This window comes from Sinohyriopsis cumingii, chromosome 9, assembly GCF_028554795.1.
Source record: "Sinohyriopsis cumingii isolate HCF-2022 chromosome 9, ASM2855479v2, whole genome shotgun sequence".
Classification (NCBI taxonomy): domain Eukaryota; kingdom Metazoa; phylum Mollusca; class Bivalvia; order Unionida; family Unionidae; genus Sinohyriopsis; species Sinohyriopsis cumingii.
Genome location: NC_142969.1, coordinates 35,416,518 through 35,443,043, shown reverse-complemented (window position 1 = coordinate 35,443,043; position 26,526 = coordinate 35,416,518). Strand labels below are relative to the sequence as shown.

General features: G+C 33.4%; 1 protein-coding gene across 1 annotated transcript; it reads right to left on the bottom strand.

The window, feature by feature from the left end:
- Positions 1-438: 438 nt before the first annotated feature.
- On the bottom strand, positions 439-4,669 carry LOC149791540 (uncharacterized). The gene is made up of 4 exons (XM_089970067.1): positions 4,563-4,669; positions 4,094-4,198; positions 3,249-3,445; positions 439-2,801 (listed from the first exon to the last, which is right to left on the bottom strand). Exons 2-4 carry the CDS (start codon positions 4,161-4,163, stop codon positions 1,953-1,955), a joined length of 1,116 nt encoding a protein of 371 aa, XP_089826193.1. The 5' UTR covers positions 4,164-4,198; positions 4,563-4,669; the 3' UTR covers positions 439-1,952.
- Positions 4,670-26,526: the final 21,857 nt, after the last annotated feature.

Below are 26,526 nucleotides of genomic sequence, written 5' to 3'. Positions count from 1 at the left end.
TAACATTCATTTCTACAGTAGTATATAATGTTCTAGTCAATGTTCAATATTCAATTCTGTAATATTAACTTGATAAAATCATACACTCTGGCGAGAATATACATCCAATCAGACAGACACATACATGCAAGGATGGAAAGATAGATTAATGGTAGACATTGTGGATGGATTCATATACGAATCGACAAATGTATAGTCAGTTGGTATAAACACAAATAAACATTACGTACGCAGAAATTGGTTGGTCGGTATCCCTAATTGGGAAATAATTTTAATTTACCCCACTAGTGATATCTTGGTTTCTGTAGAGCGCTGTTACACTCGACGATTCAAACATTTGTATGAATGTTTTCAAGGCTGCGTGAAGATTCTGAGTTTGCGTCAACGTATTTAAGGATTTCAACTCATTTGAATTTGAAGGAAATAAGCAAGAAATAGTGAGTTCGATTATACTTTTTATTGCATAAATTTAGATTACATATCTTTTTTTAGCAGATATTGTATAAGCGAGAAAGCTATGAATAAGTCTAAGCAAAGGTAGCAAGATTACTTTAATGCTTAATCACAGGTTAATACGAATCCTCTACTGTTTTGCTTATGACCAGTGTACCAAAAAGGTTTTGATACGATGTTTTGACCTTTCTAATTATGCTTAAATAAGGTCAATTGTGCTTTTTAAAATATTCAAAGAGGCCCTAGCAAGTAACCATTAGAGATTACACTCATCCGCACATACATGCATAATCATATATGAATATGACGGTTAATACTGGTTTTTAAACAGAATCCAGTCTCTAAGAGATCAAAAAATTACTTATTACTCGATCAATATGGCATCAAAATGAATTTCCTATGTTTTTCCATTTATACCTTTGAGCGGTTTCTATGATTGCTAAATCACTCAAGTTATCTCACAAAACGAATTATCTGGGTGCAAAAGAACCGAAACTAAACAAATTTTAATTTTACCCAAAATCGTAAACATCGATACACGTGACCTGTTAGGTACCATTGTACTACGAGTACGATTTGGATGTGGTGTCTTCAAGATGCTTGGTTGTGAGAAGTAGATGAACAAGTCAAACGTAAAAAAATTGAAAGCTAGCTAAGAAATCCGTTGTTAGGAATATCAGCACTGCTGTTCTGTTAATCGAATCTAAAAACCAATACGACGGTTACCACACCCTTTATACCAAATTATGAGGGATACACAATCTTCATTATATGTAACAGCACATATGCGGGTTGTTTAATTTATGCCACAATGGGGATTGCATCTGAGACATTTTAAAGCAAATGTCGTTTATGCCATTATATCGTCATAAAAGGTTTTAAACAAACCGCAATCACATCTCAATATACGGATATATGGTTGAAACGGAAGCTTAGTTGTACAATGACAAATGTGCATGCATATTTCATTAGTTTCGCAGACTCCGTAAAACTTTATAAAATGTACACAATATCTCAGAAAATGCTTATATTGAACAACAACACGATTGAATGATATTGCCGAAGCAGTGATAAATGATTCATATAAGACGAAGATTGACATACAGGCTTGCGTGGTTGTGGTCTTTAGAGAGATAAGGAGAAAGAGAGAGAATCAGAGAGACTGAAAGACGAGGAAAGATGAAGAAGCCATAACAATTGCGATTATTTTAGTAAATTTCACACGATGTAACACAGTCGAGAAAGGAATCAATAAAGGCATCTAAATTTCAAACCAAATCAATATGTCAATACAAATACAATGTTAACTCTTTTTACTTGAACTTGAATATTCCACTCTAATATATCCAATGAAAACCCTAGTGTCTTTCATCTCTCTTGTCAACAATAAAATCTAAATATGGTCTTAGTTAATTTTTTTGCAATAGTTTCCCCACCCTCGAAGCGATAACACATGGCTAAAGTTGAAAGAGTTTAAGTTGCAAAGTCAGTGTTGCAAATTATGGATACGCCTGACGAAACCAGCTACCATTGCCCAGTCTATACCTTCTGTAGAAGGCATTCAGCTGTCCTCCTTGTGAATTATTCTCAGAGGCAGGAACACACCTGATAGTTGCCCCTCTACCGCCTTGGGACGTGGAAGCAAATGGATACTCATCACAAGATTGACCTCTCGGGCATCTTAAGCGACCGCATGATGCCCGACGGTTTCTTCTGATTTGACTCCTACTTGTTATGCGCTGCAGATTTCTCGTCTTGCCGTTGTTGTTTATTGCATTCCTAATGTTTGCGCAAACGTTCGGCATATTTCCACAATTAAAAACAAGATTCGGTTGTTCCACATCATCGTTGACATTCATTTCAGAGACAAGTCTGGTTTTGACGTTTCGAGCGATGTAGATTCTGTGAAATATTTGATCAACAGGTAGGTTGGAGGATTTCCCAGCTTTCTGTTCAATGTGATCTCCTTCGTTCACTACTCCGTCATCAGCCATTGTCTCGTCCATCAGTCCATCTTCGCCAACAAATACTTTGCCACTTTTCAGATTCAGTGCTAACTGTCGGACAAACTCCTCCATACTTGTTGCTACCTCCCATGCCAACGATTCTTTGGTAAAAATCTCAAAAATACGCCCATTGGTCAAGTCGAAAACGATAAAATCGCCGGCACGTGAAGAAAACACAGGAAGCCAGGCTGGATTCCAAATATCTGAAACACGCTTCATTGTCAATACGGTATCAACAGCTTCTTCGAGAGACATTAGGTAATAACCAGGAATAAGCCATAGATCATACAGTGGAAGAACATCAACCAACGATGTATTTATTCCGCCGGTATATTCATACAGCTGAAAAAAGACAAATGTTCTTTGTAACGTTTGATCATAATCTGTCAACAGATTATTACTTTCCGGTGTATTACGATTTCATTTCTGTATTAAATGGTACTAGTTATAATTGTAAAAATGTATTATATATTAATATTATCTTGTCGAATTACCTTTTAATTACTTTACCAGTGAGTAGCCCACATGCAATCATCTATTTTTCCATTTAATGATCCATCTTTACCCTCGATTTATACAAACTCATACAAACTCACGTACATATTATACATTTACATTTAGAGAAACATATGTACATGTATATGCGTCTGCATATATATATATATATATATATATATATATATATATATATATATATATATATATATATATATATATATATATTTATTTATTTTTTTCTCTGTGTATGATAGTATTTTACTACATGTCTATCATACATCGCATACATACCTGAATAATTGGTTCCACGTGCGATCTATCTATGTGTTCAAGGGCTGGCAGCAATATAAAGAACGCTTCCTCATAGGTCAACGGCGAACCCAAAAGGAAGCTGGCAGGCCTATTCTTATTTAGGGAATGATTTTTGATAAACATTAAAGACGTTCTCATGCCATTCTCTTCAACCTTCGGCTCATTCAATGGACCGCCTTAAAAGAGTGAGACAGAAGGCTGTAAATTAATTATGTTAACTAAACGCTTTCAAGGTAAATGTTGGAAACTACCATTCGCTGTCGCATTTTGTACTTAAATATTACTCTGTTTGTGCAACTATCTCTGTTTCTTATCTATATCTGTTGTTGTTTGCGTTTAGTAGAATACAACTGTTTCTATATATAGTGGAATAGACAATATGCAGTGTGATACTCATATATATATATATATATATATATATATATATATATATATATATATATATATATATATATATATATATATATATATATATATATATATAGTGGTATAGACTATCCACTTTAATACTCATGCTTCTATATCTAGTGACGTATATTACATATATTGCAATACTCTAACTTCTGTATGTAGCGGTATAGACGTTATCCAGTGTAATGCTGACGTTTCTATATATAGCGGTACAGTCTCTATGTAATGCAATATGCCTGTTTCTGTATGTAGCTTTGTATATTACAGGCAGTGTGATATCCTTGTTTCTATGTGCAGGATATAATGCTACCAATAAACCAGTAAAAAACCTTCTCTTTAGATTTGGGGTGGTTCAATTCTGTAATGATAGTTTCAAAGGTATTGCTACAGTGCATTAATTACATTTTATTTACCTGATGTTGCATCCATTAATAAGAAAACAGTTGAAAAAATGGAAGCTATCAAGATATCACATCTTGCCATTGTGAATTCCAGGAGATTAGCAGGGCAAGTATGAACTGAAAAAGTAAAATTATGATAGTTCTTCAATCATTGAAATATTTGAAGAGAAAATATGTTGCAGCATAAAATCACGTACTAAATGGATAAAGTTTTTTGAAAGAAATTACAAACTATACTCTGATTTTCTGCTGCAAGAAAAAAATCATCTGATAATGTTATTACACGCAAAGTATCAAATGTCACCGGATAAATAAAGAAAACATACATGATAATGAATAATTTATTGTGAGACGACATGTAACATGTAAAGCGGTCTTTGGATACTGAAATCATGTGATTTTTAATTATAATGCGTAGCTTCATCGTAAAAGATGTGTATTACTATTAAAGAAAATAAGTATGAAACAAGTATTTACTTACCCTCAGTTTAATTGTTCCATCTGCCTCACTGATATCTGACCACCATGTAAAAGGCTGTTAAAGTACAAGGTCGATGGTGATTGGATGATGTTATATTTAATAAGTAGTCACAAGATCATATCATATCATATAAATTTTACATCCGTGATGCATTTCGATAGACTCTTAAAATGTTTGTCTGTACGAATTTCTAGATGAACAAGATTTCCAAAGCGGTATATTGAGTTAGAAACCCAATACTTATTGAATTAGAAATTATTGGGCGATATCTTATATATATATATATATATATATATATATATATATATATATATATATATATATATATATATATATATATATATATATATATATATATATATATATATATATATATATATATACATATATATATACATATATATATATAAACACTTTTCTTTGAACTTTGTAATTTTGTACGTATTGCTGATGCCCATTGTCAACAATTTATTAATCAGACCATATAATGCACCTGTTTGTAACGGCAGAAATAGTATGGCTTAATGTCAGCCACACTGAAATCAACAGTTCTTGCTATCATGATACGCTATGAACACTGTTTTTAGGTGTCTGAAAACGGCCATAAACCTATGTCGTCTCTTCACTGGTGCTGCAATGACCTAAAACAATTTTCTCATCTGTTCAGTTTACAAGGTGTCATTTGACTAAAGTCTGCTGATGACAATATATATATATATATATATATATATATATATATATATATATATATATATATATATATATATATATATATATATATATATATATATATATATATATATATATATATATATATATATATATATATATATATATATATATATATATATATATATATATATATATATATATATATATATCCTACGTTTTATCATTTAGTATATTGCAAATCGTAATGGTCTTCGTTGCAAAAGTAATTTTTATAAGCATGGAAGACGTAAGCGAACGTTATTTCCTCCTCATGGGTAAACATAATATCAACTAATACAAACTTGTATGGCAATTCTTCAATGCAGACGGAATGTTTGGGTATATCCACAATGACTGGTTTGGTTTTAGTTTTCATAATTTGTTGCAGACACATCGAATTTCGGCTTGGACGAATAGTCACGAAAAATTATAATTAGGTAGGCTATTCCAAGACAGCATATTAGCTGTAACCAAACATAGTCGAAAACCAGATTAATGCCTCTAATAAACACTTTACAATTTAACGACTACAACGATGTTATCAACAACAAGGATGCTCCCCGGAAGTTGTCCATTCTGGTTTTGGATAGCTTTAAGAGCAACAAAATACAGTCGATTCTTTTTTCCATGCCTTGTATTTGTTGTCGCCACTTTTATTGAAAATGCCAGGATCCTAATTGGATTATTTGGACGACTCTGTAAGAAAATAATACTATCATCTTTACCATAGTATACCGAGAAAACAACGAGATCAATGTTTTCCATCAGTGTTTCCGTCAAGACTAAGAAAATCAAAGTTGTCTTATTTTAACAAAAAGTACATTGTAACCTATTAACCCATTTCATAATCATCTATGCTGGATCTACGGGTCTCTAAAAAGAAGCAATGCTGCCCCTGGACGTGTTGGACCAAAGACATATCTTCTCTTCGACGTAACCTATAAATGGATTCGCCAAATTATTTCTCACCTGAGACTTTTATTTACTTTGATACTTCTCTCAGTGCTGGCGCCTTTTTACAACTTTTCTCAAGAATCTCACTTTCACCATCGATACATGGGATCCTCTATGTAACAAACGTATACTAGAGTGTCCTCCACCTTGAGTTATAATTCAGATAGTTCCCTCTGGCTTCCTCTGACTTCTTCTGACCTGAATAGAGAGAGCTTGTTTGTCTGCTTCTCTTGCAGTTGTTATCGATGCAGCAGGAGTTCGTTTAAATGATTAATTTGCAGAATATTTGGTTCCTACTTGAAGCCTTTTTATGATCTTTCTTATGATCTTTATCAATGAAAACATGTTATACTTGGTTGGACAGTCATTTATCTTTTGACAACCTCGGCCACAGGTGAGAGCGTTTCTAAAACAGTTGAGTGCGTTTCGTTTCTGTCCTTGTTCTTGATGGCTGTTCCATTCATCGTATTTAGTCCTCACGTGTACATCTTGACAACATAAATGCGACAATGGAAATTCTCCACTCCATTAATCAATCTTGAATTGAAAATTAGGTCTCTATTTCCGAGGATTGTGGTGTTAAACCTTATCATCATGTCAAAGAGTGTTACGTGAACAAGAGAATATATCTGGAGAGATGCATTGGATATCGCGTCCCGTTGATAGCACGACGTTTGTGCTCGTGTTACACCATCTCTGGCGTCGCGCAACATTCTCAAAAGTATATTTCTCGCACTCGATTCATCCGTGACGTATGACAATAAGTACTTATATATGATATGCATGAACGTTATTTTATCTATACTGCCGCATATATTCATCCAATCTTAAAATATTGCGTCTATATCTTACAAGGTCTTCCATAAAACTTGTATGCTTTTTCCATTTTGACTATAAAGGTCCTGGGTGTTAAGCAATATCCCTCAAACATATTTTTCTTTTATTTAATTTTTCAACTGAGTGGTCTGTTTCTCAAACTGGAAATATCCACCTTCTTCCATAGAGCTCGACATTTTAAGAACACATCCAAGTAGTGTGTATAAATGCAATTGGACGCATTAAAAATCTGAATATATTATATGTATTCACCACGATTAGGAATAAAACTCACACAATAAAGCGAAACATGAACTATGGAAACAATTAGCGCAACACTGCGTAAGTAATCTTGAAACGGTATGCATGTAATGGAACAAAGGAGTGGGAGTGAGCTTGACTCGTAATAGGGAAACAACGAAACTGTTGCTAAATATGACAATATCATACAAGTGGATGAAAGTAAACTAAAGTACTCATTCAGCTATGCTGGGATGCCCTAATATGCAGTAAGGAAAATTAATGAATACTCGTGTGCAGCAGCATATGTAACCAAAATATTGAAACACGTTTAACAGACAAGACAAAAATTCCAAGATCAAAGGTACAATAAACATTTCTAGGTCGTCACATAAAGCAACGTTGAAGACAGATACAGTATAAATAGCGGAATGTCATCACTTTTTCACATTGTGACTTCATTCGTGCTTCTATGACTCCATTTTCAAGGCATTTATCAAAATATTGGTTTCATCTGTATAAAGCGATCGTCGTTGTTATTCATGGTTATTATGTAATTATGTGGTGTAAATATTTCGAATATTAAGATTTTCAAATGATTATGTCAAGTACATGTATAAATTTGTTAATGCATATAACTATGGACGCAAATCAGCTGGTGTTTCAAATTAACAAATAGTTGTCTCTGGTACAATGAAATCTTCTTGTAGTTATTCTTGATGAATTTCGGATCATACTGACACAGGGATTTGAATTTGTGTCGTACATAAAAAAAGTACAATATGTAGATGCTCCTATGTAAAATCTATATTTACTAATTTTCTTTGAGGAACGATTGTTTCGTAATGGGATCTTCATTTCATTTAATAGCTGACAAATCATGTATAGCTAGTTTCAAGATAGTTTTCCCTAAAAATACTTCTTATGACAATGCATTTGCTCATTCATGAATATGTGTCATGGCTGCTATCGCATGTATCTTGAAACAAAGTTTATATCGTAGCTCCTCTTGCACAAATTGTAGCAAGAACATGTCTTTTTTTTACAAGACCTGCGCCACTATGCCATAGACCTTATCAATAAAAAGTTTAAAGCAATTAGATCGTAGAGCAGCTCTAAACAGTTTCGTATGAATAGTCATGGGCTGAATGATTGCCTGAAGAGACAGCCTTACTTTATATTTTATTCTTCTCCATGGTTGTTTATACTGTTATTGAGAATGAGTGGTTTCATGTAGCATCCGGTCCTAGTTCAGACACATTTTTGCGCTAGTTGGGTTTGAGATTAAAATTTTGCTTACCATGCACATAATTGGCTGTCAGTGTATTCGTAACTCTATTTTTATTTATTCACCATTTGTATAATGGGTTACTGTTTGAGATAGTGGTTCATTCATAGTCAACTCTCCTCTTCATTAAGGAAATATTAAAATCGCGAAGGTTATGAATTTGTACGCTGTTTGAGGAAGGAGGATTAGTGTGATACTACAGTACTTAATGATTGTAAGTTGCCATGCCAGTCGTTTTGTTTATTCGGTTTTGCCATCGTTGACTAAATCAAAATTGGATAAATGTTGAAGGTTATGAGCCTTAGTTTCATTGTGAGGGGTATCAAAGTTGAGAGGTTTCATCTTAAACAGTAGCTTCAGCTCTAAGCTATTTATTGAATACCAGATAAAACAGTTCCGCTATATTTACTTCCCCTGTGTGCCTTTTCCATGGTTCAGCTCCTTGAATTATTTAAGTTCTGGAAAGAGAAAGAAAAGAAAACAAAATGTTATACATGATTTTCCTCATTGAAAATTGTTTTTATAGAAAGCGAATCATTGTAATTTATTTTAAAATCTCATTTCGGTTCGAGAGAACGACTGTATCAAAATTGTATAGGAGAGTGCGTTTTCGGGATAAAGATCCTACGAAAATAAAAATACAAGGTCAATAACAAGAAACCTAAGCCTCTAACCGACCGAGACTTCTCTAATTGTGTTAGTCAATTTGTTACGTTTGTGTTTTCGATTCTTATGCGTGTTTGTTTACCCACCAGCCCACCCATTATTTCTCGTCACCCTCCCTGCTGCAGTATCTCAACCGAAAATTTTGTCAAGACCTACACTATATCGCGACGAAAGATCATGTAAATGTATGGTGATAAATTGGTGTGTGGTAGCTTCCACACGTGCAAAGAAGTGTTTGAATTTAATTATATCCACATCCTCTGAACACCAAGTCTGATGAATGTTTTGCAGAGTATGTGTATCGACTCCATTAAACACAACTAAAATATTGCAGTTTTCTCTGATCACTTTAGGTATTTGAGTATAACGCAGAGTAACATATATATCATCGGTGTTTTTGTATCTGCCTTGAGAAAATATCCGAGCTAGATTTGACTGTTTGTCCAGCATAACATCATCGTATTCTACGAGATTATTAATATATCCATCGAGGTCACCTAAAGATGGGGCTTCATCAATATCGGTGATAAAATCAATAATATCATTACCACCCTCGTCCAACAACTTTGCATTTTCATTGAAATCTTTAAACACATCGTAGCATCGCTGATCATCCACAGATGGTGCCATTAAATATGACGTATCTCATCTGTGCCATCGCATTATCAGAATAAGCAATAATGGCGTCTTACCAGATCCAGATGGGCCTATGATAATTGCTCTGATAGAATTGGGTAGTGCTGGATGATGTTTTAGTATCACCTGCTTTCGTGTAGCTGTAAAATCAATGATATCCATGTTGTAGAAATATAATTAATAATATGGATTTATATTGTGTTCTATGCAAGGCACCCAACCCCACCAGTGGATGAAGAACAAAAATAGCAAAAAATAAAAAGCCTGCACTTACAGGAAAGTGTGTGAAATGTGGTACAAAAAAAGAAAATTTTATTTCGTCTCGTACGAAGACAGGTGGTGATACCTCTGCTTCAATAAGAAAATTACCAGGAGCTCCATGTGTTAAGTATCCAGGGGAAAAATATATTCCTGGATATAATCATTGTGATCCAGGAATCTGACTTGATATCCGACTTGACGAGCGAGATGAACAAAGACCTGGACATATCCAATAAATGAGATTAATTAAGCATGTCACTTTCATGATGTAGCGTATAAACATAAAGATTTCCCACAACGATATATTGCAGATGTCAAGTTGATTCACTCGTTAAATTCCATAAGAAATAAATCTCTCAGAGAACAACTTGCTAGCTTCAGAGTAAAATCCGCGATGAAACGTAAACTATTATTTGAGGCCGCTAATTAATACAGCGATTATTGTTATACAGTGGAATTGATTTATTATTGCACAAGAGGATATCGGAGAGGTAGAGAAACAATTAGTTCACTTGCTCATGCAGCAAATGTCACACGTTCTGTTGCTGCAAATTGGTTAAACCGACAATCAATATGACAAATTTACATACCAAATAAACAAATTCAGTATACACATTTTTCTGTCAGCGATCCCGATGAAGTTCATCAGGCAGATATTTTGCTTTTACCACACGATATTATTAAATCACTTAGGTGTCAATTACGCACAGTCAAATACGCGTTGTCTATCGTTGACGTTGTAAGTAGGTATAAAGAAGCAGAACCACTATCATCTAAAACAGCAGCTGAAGTTGCATGTGCGTTTGACTAAATTTATCAACGTGGTGGTCTACGATGGCGACAGTTGCTACATGTTGATCCTGGCAAGGAATTTCATGGCACAGTATGATCTCTCTTGAAAAAATATAACGTCAAAGTTAGACGAGGGAACCGCAATTCATCGTGATCAGGCGATCGTTGAGCGATTTCATCGAGCACTTGCAGAGCGGTTATTTTGATATCAGTATGCGCAGAAAATATCCCTGAACAAAGGTAAGAAAGACAAGGGATCTCGTGAATGGGTTACGTTAAATAATGAAATTACCCGTGCAGTTTCTATGAAACTTACCAATGCAGTCACAAAAACATATACCAATAAAAATGACATTCCTCCATCTCAAAACAACCAGTACTAGGTAATGTGACTGTAAGATATTGATATGAACCTGGAGAACTTGAAGGTGGTAAAAAAAGAAAGAGCACCTTATCCTATTTGGAGTGTAACCACACATACAATCTTCAGCGTGCTAGAAGACCTGCAATCTACAGACAAGCTTCAACTGATTCTCAACATGGATTTGTACTTGAACGATTACAAATAATTCCTGAAGATACACAACTAACACCGCCTTCACTTTTGTGAACTGGCTCCTCGACGTCGATTATATTCGAAACAGGTCAGCATCACAAGACTACTATTAATTTTATCTACGGTAAACGGTCTTGGAGTATTATTTGAATATTTCGATAACATTACTGTGTCAGAGCTCGCACAATGATTATTCTGTTCTTGTTTCAATGTCATGGTAAATTATGCATCGAGATCAAAGTCGCGTTTATTTTGTTGTTACAATAATTATAGCTAGCTCTTTTTTCTTACTACATCGTCGATTGTTAGATTAGCAGTTCTATTATTATTTTCTGTGAATTTCATGATAACCCTCCACAGATGAGACATTCTTCTGATTCGAGACACTGCGAGACAAACTAAATTTGACCATTCAATACGATCATCAATAATCCAAATATTAGTATCCGAAATAGTTAATCCTTGTGACGAATGAATCGTTATACCATATCCTAGCGTCCATGAACTTTTGTCAATCGTCAACGCGCTCCCAACAACACTGACAGGAACAAAAACAATATAATTTAACACAAGATTTGAATTACTACCGCAACCTGGAATTTCAACGTATATATTTTTCCGTCGATTATCTGCTGAGCGATAACACAATGGTACAGGTAGATTTGAAAAATTAACTTTATGTAACAGAAATAATTATTGTTGAAGCGTATCACGAACTATCTTTCTACTTGCAACTATCAAATCATCTGATCTATACACATTCCTAAAATAATTCATAGGAGTTTCTGAAATTATCACACGCATTATTTCACACTGAAATTTATCTGGTTGTAGTCTGATGAATTTCTTAAGCTCCCTTAATTCTGAATCAAGCGCTCTATCATGATGTGTTATCTCCTCATAATAATCTAAGAACATTTTCAGCCACTACTGTGGAGATGATCCAACAAATGGAAGTGGTTGACCATGATCACCACACATGAAAACAACAGTATTTTTAGTCAGTAATGTCTCTATCGACACTGTACATAATTCATCCCAGATAATAATCTTTGGAATATACTTTTAACCCATTCGTTGAGGACTCCATGTATCTCCTTTCCATCAGAAGAAGCTGTGATAAGTATAAGATTTTACACGTCGTTCGTTCATTTCTCTGGCGAGTTTACATGTGGGTGTCAAAACAATTATATCAAATAATTCAATCGCACGTGTTGTTTTGCCAGAACCACCCGATACGTTGAACTAAACAGTCTTATGTCTGGTCACAGGATCATATACCGACGGTGCAAATGCCAATGCCAATGCCAAATGCAAATGCCAATTCCGATATTTGATTATTTTTGTAATAAATGCCATTGATTTCAACGTTGGCAGATTCTGAATGACTATCTTTTCGTGGTTTATTCTCCATTCACGCATGATGTACCAGCGCTAATATGTAGTTCTAGCAATCCTGTATTTGTTTTATTGATATGAAATTAATCTTTGGCGACTCTAACAGTGGCACTAGGAAATATGTTTATCATCGGTAATAGATTTATCGAAACGTATGCAAGCATCGAAGATCATAAACGAGTAAACTGCGGTGACTCACCATCAGTGTAACTAACAATTGTACCTAATATAGTTCCATCCGATACGCTAACAGAACTTCCACATATAAATGTATTTCTCTCCGTTTTACCAGCAATTATAAAATCGAGTTCAGCATCGTCTATAATTAATCCTGTACAACATCGCTTATTATCATATGAAACTCATTGCGATAATTTACCAATTATTTTTCTATCAAGATCTTTTGTGATTTTATTCTAAAAATTAGTTATATCATGATTTTCATCAGGAAAAAAATTATTTTGTTGTGGTAACCAAACTTGTTTCTGTGGCTGATATGATATAATTGCTTCATTTGCAACCAACGATTTCAATATTTTTACATGAAGCATATATCGTAATAAAACTATTTGAGCCCAGCCGCGTTCGTTAAAATGTTTTAACCAAGCAGCGACAATTGGAAGAAGGTTTCTCGGTGCAAATTCGAATGACACAATGCATGCAAGTCCAGTTAATTCAAAATCTGGTAAGGGTCCGTTTATTGCAACTCTTGTCATCTAGTGTGTTGGATGTCTTAATCTCTTAAAATTTGCAGAACACTATCCCATTCCAAAAAATCTTCCGGGATAACATGCAACCCTATCAACGTTATAATCGTATTTAGTATTCCACTATCCGCCGTGTCCGTATTCCTGACAACAGCATTGGATATCTTCAAGACATTCTAACCGTGTTTCTGTGTTTTTTTTTTAATTTTTCTTTTGTGCAAAATGAGTAGCAGCTGAAGGAACGGTAAACCAATTAATAGTCAATAATTACTCCGTAATTATCAGCATTATCTGTATTTTTCAAGGCAAGATTTTTCATTTCGTCGTGGAGAGATTCTGTGTGAAACATCTCCATTAGGTGGTACAAATAGATCATAGTTTCCAACATCGGAACTTTGAAATAGCGACACACGGATACAGGATCGCTTTTACTGATGTTTCTTTTCACCGTCATAGAATTTAACGGTTCGATTTCGTGGAAACATTGTTATATCCGTAGTCCACACGTGTGCTTAGTGACCAATAATCTCCACCGAAGATGTATTTTTATATTTTGATTCGTACAAAATATCTCCGGTTAATGTCTTCAGTTTTATTGGTAATCTTAATATTTTTCTAGTTCATCGACGTCATTGGTAGAGGCTCCGGCATCTTTAACTGTTTCTGCCCACTCATATTTATTTTCCGTCGCAGATCGTTAAACTATTTCTACGTATCGCGCTTGTGAAGTGTTTTCTCAGTAGCTGAGCCACACAATTGAGAATTGACAGTTTCATCGGTTTGAGTTCATCAACGCCAGGATTACCATTTATCGGATATATTGCAAAATAATTGCAGTCACAGGATATGCTAGTTCACAATATGGTTTATCAGTACCAGTCAACATTTCTGGTTTGGAATTTTTATTTAACTTTGCAATATTTCCGGTGTGATGTAGTCAAACAGGGTAAAATTTGTCACATTTAATCCTATTTTATCTATCGAACTATCTATCTATCGATATATATATATATATATATATATATATATATATATATATATATATATATATATATATATATATATATATATATATATATATATATATATATATATATATATATATATATATATATATATATATATATATATATATATATATATATATATACAATGAATCAAGCAAAGAACAAATGCAAATGGTTAGTGATCGCATTTACAACTCATTGGAGGCATAGGATGCGTAAACGAATCCTTTGGATATCACATGCAAAGCGTGCAATGAGTGAGTCTATGACGATAGGGTGTTTGGGTAGGAGGAAAAACGCAAATGTGTCTGCAGTGTGGTGATAAAAAATATATACAGCTTAAACGATATTATGATAAACAAATAAAGCCGACGGAGACGGCAATGAATCATCCATAAAAAGTGCTGAAGACTATCTCGTCAGATTTTCAAAATAATTATTTATACAAATAATATTACTATATAAATGGAGCAAATTGAATTTGTGAGACATCCGAACATTGAGAATTGTGAGTCATCTCGAGAGGGTGTAAGCAGGATCTAGTCTATTTAAGAAAAACAACCAGTCTGTTCTGTCGGTAAATCCAGTTATCTCAAATTCAATATTAAGGGGAATACAAATTGTAACTCACATAAATTTGTTTACGTGTGTTTTCTTAGACTAATCGAAGATGGTTTTGTGATTGATCTCATCAATGGCGGAAAAAACCGATGATTCTTTAATTAATTTACGAGCTATTATACAAAGTCAAAGTAGCAAATTTAGTGGTACTAGTAAAAAAACCAAACATAGGAAAAAAGTTGTTAAATCTGTGAACGTGGAGATTGGTGAAGAAATAATATTTCAATCAAAGTATGCAGCTGGCAAATATTTTGATATTTACATTCCTTCGGTTCAGCATCGTCTATAATTAATCCTGTACAATGTCGTTATGAATATATGATCCTCCTTGGGTGAATTTATTTTTCTGCGAAGATCTTTTGTTATTTTATTCTCAATATCAGTCATATCAATATTTTCATCATCTGAATATTTCTTTTATTGTGGTAACCAAACTTGTTTCTAGGAACTATATGATATAATTGCTTCACTTACAATTAACGATATGAGAATTTTTACATTGATCATATATCGTAATAATATTGTTGGTGCCCACATTATTTCTGAAAAATGTTTGCCAAACCAGACATTACAAATCGGATGAAGTTCTTCGGTGAACTTAAATGACTCGATACAAACGAAACATGTTATGTCAAAATCTGGTAATGGTCCATTCATAGATTCTCTGGTCATCTCGTGTGTTGGATATACAAATCCCTCAAAATGCTTAGAGCACTCTCCCATTCCAAGAAAACGTCCGAGATAACATGCAAACATATCAACCGAGATAACATCCTTATGATCGTATCTGGTATTCCATAATCCACGGTATCCGTATTCGACACGACTTGATATTATATAATTGAGAAAATGAATTCTTGTACGATTCCACGTATTTTCCACCCTATCAAAATGAGCCTCGAGTTATGGAATCGTAAAGCAATTATGAAGTAACTTTTCATGCATGACATCGTCATGGGTGTATTTTGAAGCAATATGTTTCTTTTCTTCGAGTAGAGATTCTCCATAGATATCTCCATTAGGTGGTAGAAACTGATCGTAGTTCTATCATCGGAACTCTGAAGTAACCGTGCTGATTCAGGGTCGTTCTTACTTATTTCGGTAATAAAATCAAATATATCTTCTTGGTAAAAATTAAAAATTCCATTTCGTGGAAATATTGTTATTGCATTAGTCCAAGCATGTGCATTATCATCAATAATTTCAATCGAAGCTCCTTTCGATTTATACTTTGATTCGTACAAATCTCTCCGGTTATTGTTTATACCATTATTGGAAATTTTAATTTCTTTCATAGCTCAGCGACTTCTTTGATAGACGCTCATGCATCATTCACTGTTTTGGCCCAATCATTTATTATTTTACGTCTTTTATCTGTTAACCCATTTCCACAGTCGAAATTGGAAAATTGTTCGTTATTCCCTAGGCTGCACAATTCATTTTCGAAAATTTCATCGGTTTTAGATCATGAACGCTGGGTTTATGATTCAGCAGGTATATTGCATAAATAACCGCGGTCACAGGATAGGCTCTTTCATAATACGGTTTGTCAATCCAAGTATTGTCGACTTCCTTAATTAACTTTACTTTGAAAAAATATCTTTGATTGTCGAGATAATTAATAATCGTAGCCGCTCGTTGGTCGGTCATTGTAGCATCGATAACATCGTCGATACCATCGGTGTTGCGTATGATTTTAAACGTTGACTACACATGAGATGTACCATCTTTGCGACATTCTTTCTTGGCGTCTTGAATAGTAATAATCAATGTTATATTCGTCGGATCGACGAGAACCCGCATCGGTAAGTCAGGGGATATTCTGTCAAAATTAAATTTATCTTTAGAAGGTTTAATTTTAATAACTGATAAAATCTTATCCATATTACAATGAAGACAAATGTCTATATATATATATATATATATATATATATATATATATATATATATATATATATATATATATATATATATATATATATATATATATATATATATATATATATATAAAATCATTCGAACGAAGAAAAATGCAAATAGATTAGGATAGGCTCTACAACTCATTGTGACAAAGTTTGTATAACCGAATTCTGCCGATACGATAGCATTTACAAAGTGTAAGGAGAATGAGTTTAGGACCTAAACCGTGTTTGAAATTGTGGTGTTGAGGTTAGAGGAGAAACCCAGTTCTGTATGCAATGTAGTGGCAAAAAATACAGAGAAATGAAAAGATGTTATGATAACAAATCAAATCTGAGAATAATGACAAAGTCATAAAAAGAGCTAGAGAGTATCTGGCCAAATGTTCAAAATAATCATTTGGACAAATAATATTATTATTTAAAATGGAGCAAACTGAGTTTGTGAAACATCGTTGCATCAAGAAGTATGAAGCAATTCGTGTAATCAGGAACTGTCGACTAAAGAAACAAGTTGGTAATGTCACTACAACTGGTTACATCATGATGAATAATAAGGGGAATAAACATTATTTCATTCATAGTTTTGTCTTCGAATGTTTTCGGGGAGTAATTGAAGACGGTCTTGTGATCGATCATATTAATAACCTGAAACCAGATAACTCTAGAAATAATTTACAAGCCATTACGCAAAGCCAGCACAGAGATTTAGTGGTACTAGTAAATATTCAAATACTGCAAAACTTGTTCTGTCTGTAAATACAGTGAACGGTGAAGAAATAATATTTCAATCACCGAACGAAGCTGGAAAATATTTTGATATTTCAATGGGTTCGGTAAAATATGTTGCAGATAATATTATCAGATCTGCTTTTGCGAAGAAATATAAACAAAACAATTACTTTTCAGTATCTCCCGACTGTAGAGATACACACATATGAAGGGACATAACTCTGTCAGGTAAACAATAGAGTGTTTCAGAGCAACCTCGCTTGTATCTTGCAATATTCTCTTATAAATAGATTGTACAGTTTATGTTGGTTTTCTCTCCTTCAGTACAGCAAACCAAATCGGCGTTATAAACACATATTTCAGTTGTTCACTCCTAATTTAAAATATGAAACACCCCTATCGTAAGGCAGAGTAATTAAACCATTTCATGACATCGTCGATGATATGATACCTGACAGCGTCCGGATATAATCCTTGAGAGAGTCAAGGGGAACAACTTCGTCAGAAAAAGGCAGAGCCAGTAATTTTATAAATAACTTTTATTTTTTGATGAATAATGTTTTTGGGATTTTTAACAAATATGATAATTTTCTTCTGTACCTGTCAGGTTTCTTGCTTCCTCTTTATTTTATCTGCGATAATAATTAAGAAAAACAAAGAGAAAATAAGCCTAACCCAGTGCGTGAGCTACTTTTGGATTTCAAAGTATAGGTTAGCTAATATAGCATATGACCCGTTTTGTCATTGTCACCCTAAATTGCTTGAACTTCAACATAAATGTATACCTTCTTACCATGTCACCACGTGGTGAGTGCTCTTTTGCATCCTCTCGGGGTTGATTATTGAGGGTGGTTTGTGGTGCAGGAATATGTTGAACGTAGAGAAGACCCCTGTAGAAGTTTTGTGCCGTCCTTATAACTAAGTTAATTACGTTAATCCTGTGCCCTCCTGAGAACTCAGATTGTATATAGTCCTGTAAGTACCTTAATGCAATGCTGTAAATAGCTTGATATATGTTGTGCCGTCTCTAGAATTAAGATTGTATATTGCTTAATACGATGCTGTAAATATGCTACAATAATTAAGATCATGCGTAAGTGCCGTCCTTAAGATTAAGATTGTATACACTTTGTAAATATCTTAGTAAAATATTAATAAATATGTAAATAATTTTTTTATTAACTTTGAAAATATTAATGTTATTATTTCTGCAATGAAAAAGTAAAATATGACGGTATAAACATTGATCTTGATCAAGAAAAAATATTTGTTATTTTAAATCATTGCAAACACGAAAATTTGAAGATAGATATACACAACCGCAGAGTACAGATTTATTAAACTCATTCAACAGTTTATGTTCCAATCATTGGCTATGGTCAAAGATACTGAAGTTAAAAAATTGTATCTCTCTCACGCGCGATTGAAAAAAATAGATCAGAATTATCCCGACGAATATGACAGGAAAAAGATTATTAACATGCGCGTGAGACAGTTGAAATAGTTTATGTCAGATCGTGAAAGTGAAAGTGATTGTGAAAGTGAGACTGTATTAACAACGTCACTAATGGAGATTGTGAAAATAAAAGTAGTGACAATGAAAGTTGTGGCAACTGTAGTCCCTGTCGTGGTTAGTGAAAGTTAATATTTATCCTTGGTTTTGTCCAAACAAAATTAACATTTATTTTTTTATTCAGATTATTTTTTTCAGATTATTTTCTTTCTTTAGATTATAATATGTCTCTGATTGAAAATCACTATGATCTAATATATAAATTAATATTAATAATTGCTTCTCTTAAATCAAGTAAATGGTTATTATGGTCAGTAATATTAAAATTAATTCGTGTCAGTAAATTATTATGACAGCGCAGATAAACAGGATTAATCGGTTCTTCTACAATCAAATATCTAGGAGGTACTTGCGGTGTAAATGAATGCAGAATATATCCTTGCTGGGCCTGATTGGATTTTTCAAGATCTGTTTGATAGTTGCCATTAATTACGTCGCATACGAGATTAACCGCGATTGTTGAAGTTACATTAACAAGTCCCAGTGAAATATGACGGCCTTCACCGTGCGGATTATTTTTATATCTGAGAAGTACTGATGGTTGTGTTGCTCTTTTCCATGACTCAATAATTTTATTAACTCTTTCAGTGATAAGATCATTTAGTTTTCTTTTTAGTCCGTCGGTTTCAAATCCTGGTATTATAAACGACGGTAGATCTGCTTCAATTATTTAATAATAATCGAAAACTATTTCCTTATAACTTTCTTTTCTATTATATTTTGGTAATGAAATATCTGAATAAGTCATAGCCTCAATATTTTTTTGATTAATATAATCAAGGTCTGATATAATTTTATTTAAATGTTGCATTGTTTCAATGATTTTCTTATTTTACATCATCATTAGGGTATTCTAAAACATAATTTTTAAATAGATTTGGTAATAATGTAAACATAGTAAAAATGTTCATTTTTAATTTTATCAGCTAATGAATGGAGCATGTTTTCGTTAACAGTATAAAATCTTTCTACTGATTTGACCAGATTAGAAAAATAGAAATGTTGAAGAGTAGGGTGAGACGGATATTCTTCTCTTCGATATTCTGGAATTGTTATAAATGTTTTTATCTGTGAGGAATTCATTTAGCTTTGGTTCTGTTGGTTTTTTCTAATCTGAAGGAACCTCAGGTCAACCTGAAACAGATGGCTGACAAATATCTACAACATAATCTGGTGAATTTATTTAAATTGCAGCTGATAAAGTTGGTTCGTGAATTATAATAACTATTTTTGATTATCTTCGTTGGAATTCATCGTTTATTTGTTCAATTTGATTACAACCTGTAGCAATTGCAAACCAGGAGTTCCATCATCTTCATTTTTTGTATGAAAATACAACAAATTATTTGCTGGAAATACACCGAATGATTTTGATCTAATATTCAGCCAACTGTAGTATACTCGTAATTGTGCTAGCGCTATTTCTTTCGCTGAAATTGCAGTTGGAAATTTAATGCAAAATTTAGGATTATTGCAGTTTAATTATATCATCGTTGTTTTTGACGGGGCAGTATTAATTACGGATTGGAGTAACGCATTATCATTATTATTATTATTATTATTATTATTATTATTATTATTATTATTATTATAATTATTATTATTATTTAAATCAGGTGTAGGGTTTATCACTTCCGTGTAAATTTGAATAATCTGTGTAAATTCAAAATCTGCTTTTTTACCATCACTGAGACTTGTTGACATAACGAAGATAATTTGAAGCATGCTAGCGCCGCTGCGTGTAATTTTATTATAGAATCATGTAATTTTGCATTTGTGCATGTACAGATTTTTTGCGATAGTATTAAGGAGTCCAGCAATTGTTGTTGCAGCTGAGACAAATTGTTACAATGCTGGTGTCATCGCTGGCGATGGTGTTATTTTTGATAATAATACACCATTTCCAGCAATAACAGCAGACGCCGAATACACAATTATGTCGACAAAGAATATACGTCTGCGATATATTTTTACTTTTACTGTATACTCCTCAACGATATTTTTTTTAGTTTTCTTTGCCCTTCACGTGTTTGATTATATCTGTAATGTTGCGCTGCACGTTGAACATTGATCGGAAGGTTCATTATATTTTAATTAGGTGGTAATTTGGCAACTAATCCAAGACCCCAATTATAAATCAAGCCGATTATTTTTTCTTTGGGTTCCACAGTAAATATTTCCTCGTCGTTTTGCTCCAACATCAATAACATAAATCCAGGAGATCCACCTGATGCAGTCAGGAGTTGATAACGCCGTGAAATTCTGGTAGATAAAGTAAATGTTGTAAATGTTGTAACACAAAGTACTGAGAGCCTGTAAATACCGGTAACCTCAGCGCGCTGTTTGATTGATTTATTAAGTGGTGGCCATAATGATTGTCCAGACGCTAATGTATTCACTGAACTGTCCGTAATTTTTTATGTCAGAGACTTTAATAATGATGGCTGGTGGACTTCATTAATGGATCTATTTATATTTCTACGAAAACTCATAAACAATTGTACATAACTAAAATAATCAGTTCAAAATGTGGTTATTTCATTATTAACTGTTCAAAATTGGAATGATGTATTTCTTCGTTATAGCGTAAATTCGCTGATTCTGGTTCTCCAAGATTAGTAATCTTATTAGACATATTGTGAGAACCAGTCATCGTATCACTGGATTTTTGTACTCGACCACAAATATTATCTAATATTCTTGACATAATAACAACGGTTTTAAATTCTCCATTATTATCAAACACAGCAATGCTACTTTTAATTGCTGCATTAATTTAAACGATAATATCTTTCAATGAAAGATTACTTGTTTTTAATTTTCCTCGCTTTTTTTTGGAATACAACCACTTCGTTTGCATCTAGATTTGTAAGGTTTAATAATTCATATATTTCATCACTAATCTGTTTATTTATATTCTCATGAAATATTCCGTCGGTTTTTAGTTTTTGATTAGAGGAAGCTCTTCTGTATATATCAACCATTATAATTTAAGATCTATTTAAAACGACACGTCTACTTGTATAATTGTGCACGACTTTATGAGTTGGTAATGTTGATGATGACACAGCGTAGCGTACAGAAATAACTTCACGAACACATATTGGCGGATCGGTTATTATTTGTGTTGGTAATGTTGAATGCCAGACTAGAGTTTTTATTGTGTTTACGTAATATAAAACTTCTTTTGGTGGAACCAGTCCATACGAATCAAAATAAATAATTCCGAGTTTATCAATCCAATGAGTACCATAACCGGAACTTTTATCGAGAATAATGATACCAGTTTCAATATTGTTTGGTTGTTTTGGTAATTGGTCACGCGTACAAACTCCTCTATATGTTTCTATTTTTTATTTTTAGCAGCATCAAGTAAATAAAAATTTGACATAGGAAGAATCAGCGAAGTGTTTCTGGAAGTCTCAGACCTTTTCCGTATCGATAAGGAGTTCCTCGTAATCTTAGACCGATTCCCCTTTTTAATTCGTTTTCCTGTTATTATTTTTTGTGCTGCTAATCCACCATCATTTCCAGCAGCACCAAGTGCAACTGCTTTTGCAACAGCTGGGACTGCAGCGGTTATTAAGCCTGGTATAGCGCAAGAATTGGAAATATTCCACCCGTCTTGATTGAAACTTTAATGGCACTCGCAGAAAGATTGGGTGTAACGCCTGTTCTTGATTGTTTGGCTTCATTGAAATGCCCGAGTTCTGAAAATGATAGTTTATTTTGGCCACATATGATCTGATCTTTTTCTAGTGATATTTTTATTCCACAGTTTTTTGCTGAATTTGATTGAAGCTTTTTAATCTGACTAGGAGTCAGACTTACACTAACATGATGATATGAAATAAATATCGTGAGCGATTTAATTGCATGTTTTCTATCGGTACGTCAATAACTCGCATTCGTCCACCATTACCTTCAATTACCATTGCTTTTTTACTAAGTATGACAGCAATTGCTATGTAATTAAGAATAGCTCCATTATTCACACGAGCTCGATGATGAATATCAACGACGGATTGCTTAAATAAGTCTATATATTCTAGTGAAAAGTAGTACATCGGATACATACTTGTAAAATCTAAATGTGATATTTGCAAACCTGTATCTGTATTTTGATCACGTCCCATAAACGTCATTAAACGACGATATGCACGTCTAAATAATTCAGAGCATAATTTAACAATATATCTTCAGATGGTTCTCGATGTCCTTTTATCCTTAAAGAAACTTTGCTAACTCCAAGATTGTCAAATATCATATGACTATGTATTTGTGAAATTACTAGTGCAGCATTTTGTAAAGCAATAAAAATATGTCTTGGTGCAGAAACTCTTTGTTGTGATGCTAAATGCTATATAAATAACCCATCAACATTACTTTGAATGCTATTTGCTGTCATTGTCAACCGTGATAACACATGATTTTCCGCCTGAATTCATAAAAGTAATAATTTTTCTTCTTCAGCAATTGATGGAGTCGTTAGTGGCTTTTACAGTGAAAGTATTGTTAATTTTACGTTTCCATGTAGTGCTGTAGTTGCACCATCATCAGCTCCTCCAACATGCTAGATTGCATCTTCATCAGTAGCTTTTCTTACAATTTCAATTGTATGTTTCGCCTGAAAGACAACTTTTCTTTTCTAACATTTCTACAAAATCCAAAGATATGTGACAGTGGAATTGCACACGAAAATCTGCGATTACCTTTCAGCATTGATGGACGTGTTGCAAATAGCAAATTGTAAGTTGCGTTTATCGATACCAATGCTGGTGTAGCAGCATTATTTGCAGCGCGTCCTACTTCACCCTCAACCACCTTAACGTGTTCTGGATAATCAGTGTTATCCTTAACAAACATCATTGACAGACCAGCTGATCTTGTGTAATCATTGGAAGATCTTACTAAATTTAATATCGTTGTAGCAACATCAACGTCTTTTTGAAGTTTGTCAATATTTCTTCCGTCAATCCTGTCCGTAGCGCTGTCAAACAACGCCGTAATACCATTGTTAACAAAATCAAAATTAACATCAGCTCCATACGGTCTATCATCTTATTTTATAATTTCACCTTCTGCTACAATAAACACTTCAGCAGGTAAGAAATATCTGCTTGTATCTTGAACTTGTAGTTCTATTCGACCATCTGATCTGCGTCATCTGCGTCATAAGAATAATATTGATAATCGTGTCTAGATTCATCTTTGATAATTTGTGCGTCCATATCAAACGCTGGGTCAGATATACGCTTAAACATTTTTATTATAATTGTCATCGTTTTTCACGAAGACCACTTCCTAAAATAAAACTTGTATTTGCCGGCATAATTTCATTGGTCAAATTTGCAGAAACGAATTCATTAACAGCCAACTCTGCTAGTTTTTTGTTTGAAGTGTGATTCATTATTTTACTGATATTTGCAGGCATAAATTCAGTGCTGGGTAATTTTACTGCTTGTGGATTTCTTCGTACTAACGCAAGATAATCTTTCTTTGATAACTGAAAATGCTTTATCGGCAACATTACCAACAGCACTGATACCTTTAATGCAAAAAGCGTCAATAGCTTTCATTCCTAATAGTTCTGCAATGGTTATTGCTTTTGGAGTTATTCTCTTAAATAAACCTTGAACAACATTACCAAATCCATCTCCGTAAATCACCTTGTACATTGGCAATCGTGAGATTACTGCCCTAACTATTACAGTTTCACGTTGAGCATTGTGTATAATCTTTTTTTAAATTACAAGTCTATTAATTAATTGTTCTCAGTCGCTGTAATAATCATCGACAATTTCATTAGTGAGAGAGTGATAAGCAATACGGTCCATAACACCTCCTCTAAATAATCTTCGGCCAAAATAAGATATTTCATTAATAATTTCTGGAGAATTATTTCCTGCACGTTTTCCTCCGATCAGAATTTCTAATCGATTAACATCGGCAAGAACACTGTCAGGACAAATTCCTAATCCACTTCCTGTTTTTGGTTTAGTAGGTTTTCCTATCAGTCCAATATAGAAAGCTTCTTCCACTTCTTCGTATTGTTGAAATTGTTGTTTTGTTATTTGTACACGATCTTGAAGCAATTCATAATATTATGTGTTATCAGCACCTTTATGCTCATCAGAACTAAAATTAACGTTACTAAAAAATACATCTCTAACCAATCATCTTTTGTCCAGGATCCAACATATTCAGGTTTTAAATATAAAAAATGTCATTATCATTTTCAACAACATCTACTAGTCTATTATAATCCACATTCCTAATACGTCTTAAACCCTCAGTCGTAAATTTATCTTTAAGAGCAACTTCAGATTTTGGCTGAGGTTTAGCTTCAGTTAGAATTTGTGGTTCTTGAGGATGTTGTAATTGATGTTCTCTTTTCTTACTTCATCTTTAAATTTTTGAAAATTAGTGTCATCAGCTCTGAGAGAACATTGATTGGTAAGAATGAGATATACAACTCTAATCCAATCAATTTTTGTTCAAGATTTAGCATGTTTCGTTTTTACATATTTCCCTATATTATCATAATTTGCAGGAATATAAACGTGTTCTGCTCTTGCATTCGCGATAGCATTAAAACCCTTAATCGTAAATCTTTAAGAGCAATTTCAGTTTTTGGTTCTTTTTTATTTTTCTTGTAGGTTCAGGTTTAGGAGGTTGTTTTTGTATTTTCCTTGTAGGTTCAGGTTTAGGAGATTGAGGAGGTTGTTGTTTTTGTGACCTATTTATCTCTGCAATATCTTGATGATACATTGCGTCATCATCCTTTTTTGTAATATATGCGATATACACATTTTAAAAAATTATCAAAATTTAGATCAGCATAATCAAGTTTTAAAAGTTTTTTCTTTTGAAAAAACCTACCATTGCGGAATGAGGTAAATTTTCCTCCTTAACTTGTTCAAATTCATCAACAGCACCTTTTCTCAATTCTACACTCAATGCAATATTTTCTTTTCTTACTTTAGGTTTTCGTAGATCTTTTTTTATTTCACCAATACCTTCATGTATCGCATTTACCTTGTGCCAAGAGGTTGAGCGGCAACTATTTCGCCCGGAAGATCTCTTA